This window comes from Crocodylus porosus, unplaced genomic scaffold (assembly GCF_001723895.1).
Source record: "Crocodylus porosus isolate Cpor-Errol unplaced genomic scaffold, CroPor_comp1, whole genome shotgun sequence".
In the NCBI taxonomy this organism is placed as follows: Eukaryota; Metazoa; Chordata; order Crocodylia; family Crocodylidae; genus Crocodylus; species Crocodylus porosus.
The window spans coordinates 27,070,121-27,079,589 of NW_017728916.1; the positions used below are offsets into that span (position 1 = coordinate 27,070,121).

General features: G+C 46.4%; 1 protein-coding gene across 1 annotated transcript in view; it reads right to left on the bottom strand.

Moving 5' to 3' along the window:
• Positions 1–9,469, bottom strand: part of LOC109311083 (dynein heavy chain 9, axonemal-like) — a 50,852-nt gene that overhangs the window by 26,654 nt on the left and 14,729 nt on the right. The window contains exons 4-5 of the mRNA XM_019536513.1: positions 6,930–7,044; positions 1,923–1,991 (exon numbers count right to left, since the gene is read on the bottom strand). Coding sequence (XP_019392058.1) covers positions 1,923–1,991; positions 6,930–7,044 — 184 coding nt within the window. The remainder of the gene's footprint in view (positions 1–1,922; positions 1,992–6,929; positions 7,045–9,469) is intronic.

Consider the following 9,469-nt stretch of genomic DNA (forward strand, 5'->3'; position numbering starts at 1 on the left):
AAAAGGACTTTTTGTTGTCCTTGATGCTTGAAGCTAGTTGGAGTTCAGTTGCAGCCTTGGCTTTCCTGGCTTGGTCCCTACAGGACCGGACCAGTGTGGAGTAATCCTCCTTGGAGGTGAATCCCGTCCTCCATCCTTTGTAGGCTTTCCTTTTTAGCCACAGTAGGTCCGCTAGGTCTTAAAGCACCCCCCCACACGCACTCCCAGATCATGCGTATAAATGCCCTTAGAGGGTACTTATGGTGTCTTAACACTCCTTAGCTAATGACTGTTATCATTTTAAATACCTTTATGACATGCTAAAAGTAACCTGTGCCAAAGCCCTAAAAGCACCAGCCATTTCCCCTCCTTCTCACCTGTATGGGAGGGAAGTAGAGGGGGGAGGAGAGGGGAAAGAAAAAGTTGCTGGAGGACCAGAAGACCCAACTCCAGCACTACATGTAACTGTCATATGGTGCAACATAACACAAGTCTAGAGATAAATTCCTCTTTTAAAGGGGACATTTTTCTGGTGGATCTACTATTTTTGTGTCTCTACAGATCAGGGGTAGGCAATTATTTGGGCTAGAAGGCCACTGAAGAAGATTTGGTGAGCTGTTATGGGTTAGGTAATCATCCCCACTCCATGACAACTTACCAAAACTCCGTAAGTGGCTGAGCCCTGGGACCCAGCCCCATGCTGTCACTGCCTGGCAATTCTGGCCCCAGTCCTAGGGTCTCCATGGAGACCCGCCCAGGACTCATGCAGGAAAGACACACTCAGCCAGATGAATGGCATGAGGCTACCCAGGGCTGGAACCAGGATCTTGGGGCAGTGACAGCATGGGGTTAGGGCCTGGGGCAGAGCTGTAATCCACTCCCAGCATCACCCTGCCTGTGGAACCATCACCCATCGCAGGGACATGTGGGGAGTGGATTGTGGCTCTACCCCAGGCTCCACACTGTCACTGCCCCAGCCCCACGTGTCCTGCTCCCAGACACCACTCCCCACCCACCCACAGTTCCATTCCATCCATTCAGCTGAGTGCACCATGCCTGCACAAGTTCTGGGCTGGTGTCCACAAAGAATCCACCTGCCCACTCTATCCAGAACCCCTGGTGGTGGGTGCAAGATGAACAGGCCAAGATGCCTGGGCAGCGGGGCTGCGTCCGGAGGCACCAGTGACACTAGCAGTGGCAGCTGCAAGGAGCCGCCACCACCAGGACTGCTGGAAAGCTGAGACCAGCTGCCATGATATCCCAGACCCACTGCACACCCCAGGACAACAGGATCGCTGCATGCGCCACAGTCCAGGCTGTCCCCTGAGCCTCGGCTGCGTGGGGCTGAGAGACCTGTCATGGCCCAGATAAAATCCCTTGGTGGGCCAGATTCAACCCATGAATCCGTATTTTGCCCACCCCTGCTATAGTTGTTGTGAATACACAGACACTCCATTTTTGTAACATTAGGTATTTAATGTATGTTCACAGCTTCAAGGGTCATCCTAAAATGTCTTTTTTGGGAATCTTTACTACCTTAAGTTACATGGTAATTAAAATTTCTACTTTTTTTTCTATCATCCATTAGAAGACTGCTTTCATTAATATAAAAAGAGTCTTTAATGAGGAGAGCATCAAATTTCCTGGAAACTGATTAAAATAAGATTCTCCAGTGTTCACCTACCAAATACAAACTTCCAAAGGAACAAGTAAATGAAAACCAAAATAGCGTAGTGTTTTTAATCACTAAAAGGCTAATACTGTGATTACAGGGATTAGAGGTTAAAGTAAGATTAATAACACAAAAACAAATTGACTGAAAGAGTTCTGTTCCAAAGTCCACTGCCACTAATTGGAATGGTCTAGGTACAGTACTCAGATGCTGTTGGGATGTGTGGCCTTTGAAAACCCATAAGAAAGGCATTTATTGAAGTAACACCTACCTTTCTAGCAATTGTATTATATCTTGATACTTCTGTTCCATTCTTTTTCCTTCAACAGATTCCATGCATCTGTTAACACAATTGAATACAAGAAGTGTTATACACTGAAAAAAATTTAGAAAATTATTATTAATTTGTCCAGGGCTGTCATGCACCCCTCAATGGCTTGACAAAACTCAGTAAGCAGCCCTCCACCCAAAATAGTTACCCGCCCCTAATCTAGACAGCGAAAAAAAAGTGAGGTGGGGTAAAAAGTCACAAGTTTTATACTTAAGAATTACTGAGTTGTACACTGATTCACAGATTGCCTTCAAACTTTAAAACAAAAGTATTATATCCTAAAAGTGAATCCCAAACTACTTTCCAGAAAGGAAACCTACATCAGAGATGTACAGTAAAATGTAATCTAAGCATCTGTGCTCCAGCCAGGGGTCACTTGAGTGCAGTTGTCCTGATATTGGGAATCAATTGCTGAGGTCTAGTAGGTAGAGAAGATTAAGAGCTGCATAGCTGTACTGAGTGGAATTGCAATAATGCTGCACCCTTCCCCTCTTTACTTGGAGTTACTGCTCTGTTGTTTGTCCTGGAGTAGGCTTATTCCCCCTAGAGGAGCAAACATTACATGGTGGAAGCATGAGGATCATAGCAGAAAACCTCAGAACAAAACTGAGAACAAGTTCTGCATAATTCACAAAGAAACCAGGTATGAGCCCTGGCTCCAGGCACTTGGGATCCTGCCTATCAGATATTAGTTCCAGAACAATTCACCTTTGAGGCAGGTAAGAACTGAACAGAACGGAAGACAAGGATTTAAATGATTTAGGTGAGCTTCCATCCTGAAAAACGAGCCAGAGCAGGAGTTTATCAACTTCTGTATCTCTTATTGGGTCACAAGCTGAAGACATTATGCTGCCATTTAGCCTAACTTCTGAAAAAGCTAAGGGCTTTGTTACACAGTAGTTCTGGGCAGATCCTGGAGCTTTTAACCCCTGGTAACGCCTGAAATTGGTCTTAAGCACTCCATATGTTCTTATGACAGACAACATGGGGGGCAAGAACTTCCTGAACTCTAGGTTGGTCTGTCAGTTAGGATCATTAATATGAGCACAAATGGACAAATCAAAGAGAGGCATCTCTCTCATCTACAAAGCAGAGATTGGAGAAAACTTTTTGGAATGTCCATAAGCAGGAAGAGTAGGAATGTGACAGAGTGGTCTATCCCTTGAAGAAGGAACAGTCTGCCCTGTTGAGAAAGCCCAACTGCAGAGCATTTGGATAAAGAGGGAGTAACTTCTGGGAGCATTAAAAGCTCCCAGAAGCAAAGGAGGAGGAGGAAGTAAGCTATGAGTGGAACAGCATGCTGCAAGGAGGGGCCAAAGCAAAACAGGTTCCCCTCCTTGTATTTGGGAAAGAAGAGAAGGATTTGGTTTTCTTTGTTTGTTTAAAAGACTGTGCTTTGCCTGGCAGGCGTGGCTGAGGAAATTCGCAAGAAGCAAACCTGCCTGCAGAAGGGAGCAAGCTAAGCAATCCACTTACAAGGTCTTACATGAGAGAGCCAATGTTGCCCCACATCAGGACAGGAGGATAGAGCATTGTAGGATTACATTAGGAAAACTACCTGCATTAGTACATGCATACACAATAACAAATGCTAAAGTCTCAAACTGAACAGACAGCAGAAACGTTCACAAGTTTTAGAACCAACATGCTGAAAACGTGTATGAGATACCAGACACTTCTGTATATGGACATATGTAAGTAGATGCATGCATCCACCCTACAGTAATGATACTGTCATATGAAACATCACTAGGACAGATCTCAGCAATGTGTGTAGCTCTTACCCTATTTCCAGTAGCCTAAACCAGCCTGTCTTCCTCCCTTTTTAAATCTTGTTTTTTAATTCTTTCAAGCTTCAAATATATTACAACATCCTCTCACCCACAACTGGAGGGCAGTTATTAGCCAAGTTAAATGAAGCGAGGAGAATCTGCCTAAAATGCAAATCTGGCCATCCTTCAAAGCATGTTCTACTAAAATTCCAATACAATGTGATGGACACAGGAGCCCTCATCTGCTGCCCTACATATATAACCTAATTTCACCGTTCCAATATCTTTATTATTAGATAATAATATATTTAAGATGCTTATATAGTGACAGTACATAGCAATAGAAATAACATATCTTCAAGAAAAGCATAAAAAGCATCCCTTTCCAGTAAGCAGTCAGATTTGCTCTGAGTTCCAAAGTCATGCTGATGGATTTCTTTCAACTTTCATAAACCAAAACCATATTATTGCTCAATTCTTACATGTTTTATTGGTCTTTTGATTTTTTTTTTTTTTTTTTGGTTAATCAGGTGCGTCTAGAAGAGGGGCAGACAATTATTTTGGACAGGGGGCCACTTACCGAGTTTTAGCAAGCCATCAAGGGCCGCAAGGGTGGCCCTGCCCCTTGACAGGTGTCCTGCCACTTGCTCACCATCTTGGGACTGGAAGGCCCACCCTTGCCCCCCCAAGATACTCCTTTCAGCAAGGGTTTGCCATCTCAGAATGAGAAAAATACCAAATTATATTCTAAAAATAAAATATTTACTACAAAATGCATTTTTTGATTTCAAAAAATGGTTTTGTCATGATTTACATGTGTTTGTATAGTGTACATAGAGGTGATTGCACATTAGCTTAAAATGAAGTCTTACTCCTGTATTTTGTAGGGGGGTGTGGATGTGGATGTGGGTGTGGTTGGGTATGGGGTTGCAGGGGGCTGCGAGTGTGTGGGGAGAGGATGGCTGGGGAGGGTTGTAGCAAGTGTAGAAGGGGAGGATTTGCCCACACCCTCCCCATGGCAAGCAGAACCCCCCCCCTCAGCACTCCTCTAAGCTGGGGCTCCACCCTCCCTCTGCTCCTGGCTCCAAGGAACCAGCGCAGACCCATGATCTGGCTCGCAGCCACTTCCTCCCCATCTGCCACCATTGCCCCCACTCCCAGCTCACTGCTCCGGCACCAAGTCCCAGCTGCATGGTCAAGAATGCAGGATGCAGCCAGAGCCAGAACAGTCCAGCTGGCTGCACAGGGCCAGCCGAGAATCGCAGGGGCTGGGCCAGCTCCTGCTGCCTGTCGCTGTGGCCAGGAATGATGTGGTGTTGGAACAACTGGCGAGGGGGTGGAGGGGAGCAATGCCAGTGGCAGGCAAATGGTGGCAGCAGGTGGGGGGAAGTGGCAGTGAGCAGGTGCGCAGAGCTCAGCAACAGCTGGGCAGGAGCGTGGGGCCCAGAGCAGGGTGGCGGGAGCACGGGGCATGGGCTGGCAAGGCTCTATGGAGACAGGCCAGGCTGTGCCAACAGGGAGAGGGAGAGCTGACCCAGATCCAGAGCCCTGCCAGCCTGGCCCCACACTCCTGCCATCCCACTCTAGTCCCTGCTGGCCCTGGCCCTGGCCCCAGCACAGACCCCACACTCCCACCCAGCTGTCGCTGAGCTCCGTGTGCCTGTTTGCTGCCCCTTGCCCCTGCCTGCTGCCACTTTCACAGCTTCCCTGCCTGTGGCTGCCGCCACTCTTCTCCACTCCCCGCCAGCCACTCTACCAGTACGTGGCTCCTGGCTGCAGCACCAGGACCACAGGAGCCGGCTCAGCCTAACCCTGAGGACTGGGGTGATCACTTGCAGTCATCCCCTCCCTCCCCCCACCCATCCTTATCTGAATTTCCCTCCAGTGCAAGGAGGCAGGAACAGCCCCGGGGGCTCAGGCCAGAAGCCTCTGGCTGGGGGCGGGGTGGGGGGGGCGTAGAACGGATGGCAGGGACACCAGGCCTTGCTTCTGCAGCCATCTGATCCTGTCAGCAGCTTCCCCTGGGTCCCACTGCCCCAGGCTCCTGTCATCTTTGACAGGCAGCCAGGTACAAATAAATATTAATTTTCTAAATTTTTTAGGGGCCCCAAGGGCTGGAGAGAATGGCCTAGCATGCCACATTTGGCCCATGTGCCGTATTTTGCCTGCCCCTGGTCTAGAAACAGTCATGGTGCTCTAGGGTATGGAAACAGCACATGTATAGTGAATTTTTTTCCTCAGGTGGCTTATAATAAACAAGAAATATGCTTACATAAATAGATCATGGGATTTTTCAAATTTGCCTTTAATCATGAAAATGACTGCTTTTAATTCTTCTAATTTGCTTGTGATCTGAACAAATTACTTGGTGAAAAGTTCTGCCTGGGCACTTCGGGCTCCTACAGAGGTGTGGAGAGCCTGCTGTAATATGCTGGAAATCCAGTGCATCAGAGCAGACTAGATTAACTGAGTCTGCAAAAATTGATGTGCTCCAGCGGCCTTCCAAGTCCCGTGTATCAGCGTCCCTATGCATCCCTGTGTTGAAAAAATGGCAACAGGGCGCTTTGAAATAAAATGTGCTCAATGAACTTCAGTTCAAAGTACCCCACCGCCATTTTTTCAGCACGTGGACATGCAGGAATGTGACAAACATCATACGCAGGTGCTTTTAATTAATGCGGCTCACCTGGCATTGCATCCCAATGCAAAAGTAAAAATACCCTGGAGCACATGTAAAAATACCCTTCAGTTCCAGACTTCTGCTATACCAGTTCTTGATACTCCACAAATCTCTGCCAATCCATCTCAATCTAATACAATCCAGCAGGTCTTTGCTCTTCACAAATTTGTGGCATCCCTTATAATTCTAGTCCTAAGCCACTTGTGAGCAGAGAATACAGGCCAAACCAACGTATATTATAGTGGGAAGATGTCCAATAATTTTCACTGACAACCTAAAGCCAATGTGAAAGCTGAACAGCCTATCCTACTGTACCTTATCACCACTTCAAAACAAATCCAATGAATAAGTTTTAAAAAATATGACTTCATGAAAGCTGAAAACACAACTATAACTGCTTCTCCACAACAGAAGTACATTTTACTTTTCCAGATGATAACCATTTTAGATCTAAATACTAGATAAAAATAACTTATCTGTGATAAAGATACATACGTATGTGTGATGTGCCTAAAATTACTGAATGGAAATTGGATCCGGTCTCTCAGTTCCTGAGCCCAACGCAAAGCCCCAGCAACAAACGGCATGTTCCTGTGTACAGGGGCGTAGCCTGGGGAAGAAAATTAGAGAGGATTTGAAGGTAGTTATTACTAAACTCTACATTTACATGGTCTCTGACTGCACAGATTCTGTTGACAGTACCTTACCTGTGTAATATTTCAGCGATTGCCTAGCATTTCTCTTTAAACAAAGCATTCTGATATACTGATGTAGTCTCTGAGGCAGAGATAGGCTTTAACAGCTTGCTAGGAAAACCCTAAAGATTTCTGTTGAAATCTTTTGTTCTGTTTTGCCAATAATGAATGCTGTTGGTGATGATGACATAGCATTATCACAGGAAGTCTGTATTTGCAAGACATAGAGTCCCAGGAGAGATTTGTATTGATAATGGACCACAGTTCAATGTATCCAAAGATTCTGTTTAACAATGGGCACTGATGGACGTGTTGTGCTGGGGGATACACTCATTATTGGAAGCAGCAGCACATTACTTTGACCCAGTTCCACAGCAACTGTATAGATCAGTTGCTTTAGAAGGGGTTTTTGGGTGCTTTTATCAATTAGCTGATTCAATCAGTTACTAGATAGAAGTGCCAAAAAGTCCCACTAAAGTGCCTGATCTATACAGACATTCAGCAAGCTGGGTCCAACTAACGCGATGCCTCTTCTGGGAACGTGCTAGGCTCAATGCAGGAGCACACCAAGTTTAAAGTGCCATTTTGGGGGTGATTTCCACATCTGGAAGCAGCCATAGTGAAGTCAACAAATGCTGAAAGAATTGCCATTAGCTAGCATTGCCAGATGCCACTACATATTGTAATTGTCTGTGCCTCCAATTTTATATGAAACAGATTTTCTTTGACTAAGCAGGTTGCTTGATCCCCTGGCTTGCAGCTGACTTGCATCCAGGGCTAGGAAATTTCCAAGCCTTTCTGATGCACAGAAACCTTACACTGCACTGGCAATTAAGACAAAGTGGCAGCAGCAGCATTGCTGAAAGCTAAGTGTACAAATCTGGAGCAGCACAGGGCTGAGCATATGTACATCTTTTACAAAATGCCACCAAATCTTTGCATTGTTTTAGAACCATTTGCAAAATATATATCACAGATGAAATCCGGCCCTCCTAGCTGTTCTGACATTGACTTCAGGGGAGCCCAGATTTCATTCCCCATATTTTATCCAATGCTGGACACACTGTTTTTTCACTTGCCTCTTTCAGTTCGCATAAAAAAAGATGTATTATGTCTTTGCAATCATCAAACAAGGAATTACAGGTAAATAACAGTATACAGGTACTCTAAAAATGTGCCATACCTGTCATTTAAGAGCCTTTAAAATTTTTCATTTACAAGTCTAAGTCTATTCTAACCATGCAGTTTGTCCAATAAAAGACATCACATACAAAAATCCTTGCCTCTAGCATATTCCTGCCCCATCATAGCTACAATATCACTCCCATCACTTCCTTAATGTATAATTGTTTCCTGTCCCAGAACATTAAAAAATGAAGAAAAAATACAGTAATTACAGTATTTGACAGGGGGCTGTCCTGAGGCGAACCTCTGCATCAGCCTACCCACCTGTCTTGGGCAGTCTGCCTGCCTATCTTGTCTGCCACACCTTGCTAGTTAACAATTACGTCGTTCATTAGGCGGGAAGCTGCCCTTCGTGCACCCAGCTATACTGGGCAGTGTATACACACTCTGACCTCCCCTGCATGTGCCCCATGCCTTGCAGGTGTTACTACCATCATCAACTCCATACACCCCTGACATTGAGCCCCCTGGCTCCTGTCTCTCTGTAACACACAGGCACCAAGTTCTCTAGCAACTGGCTTTCTGTGCTTTTCTCTCAGATGCCTGACTCTATGCCTCTCTCCCAGGCACCTGGTTCTGTGCCATGTTAGCTGCGTTCCTCTGGTGCTATGGGTGCTGCTCCCCTCTGGATGCACCCCTCTGGTGCTATGGACTCACCCAACCCTGTACCTGTGTCCCTCTGGCACTGTGCGCTCACTGAGTCCTTCTAACTGCACCCTCCTGGTGCTCTAGACTCACTGAGTCCTTCTAACTGCACCCTCCTGGAGCTCTGGGCTCACTGCACCCTTCTGGTTGCACCCTTCTGGCACTCTGGGCTTGCTGCGTCCTTCCGGCTGTGCCCCTCTAGCGCTATGCTCACTGTGCCTAACACTGGGCTCTACCAAATCATACGCCCTCTCTCTAGGCAGCAATGAAGTCTCCAAACCTCCCCTTCCAGCCTCATCCCGACTCTCTGGGATAAACCTGAACACAAACACAAGCCCCTAGGCTATAACTTAAAGACTAACAATAACATAGTTTCCTAGTTTCTAGGGTTGGAAGGGACCTGAGCAGATCATTGAGTCCGACCCCCTGCCACGGCAGGAAAGAGTACCGGGGTCAAACGACCCCGGCAAGGTGTACATCTAGCCTCCTCTTAAAGACCCCCAGGGTAGG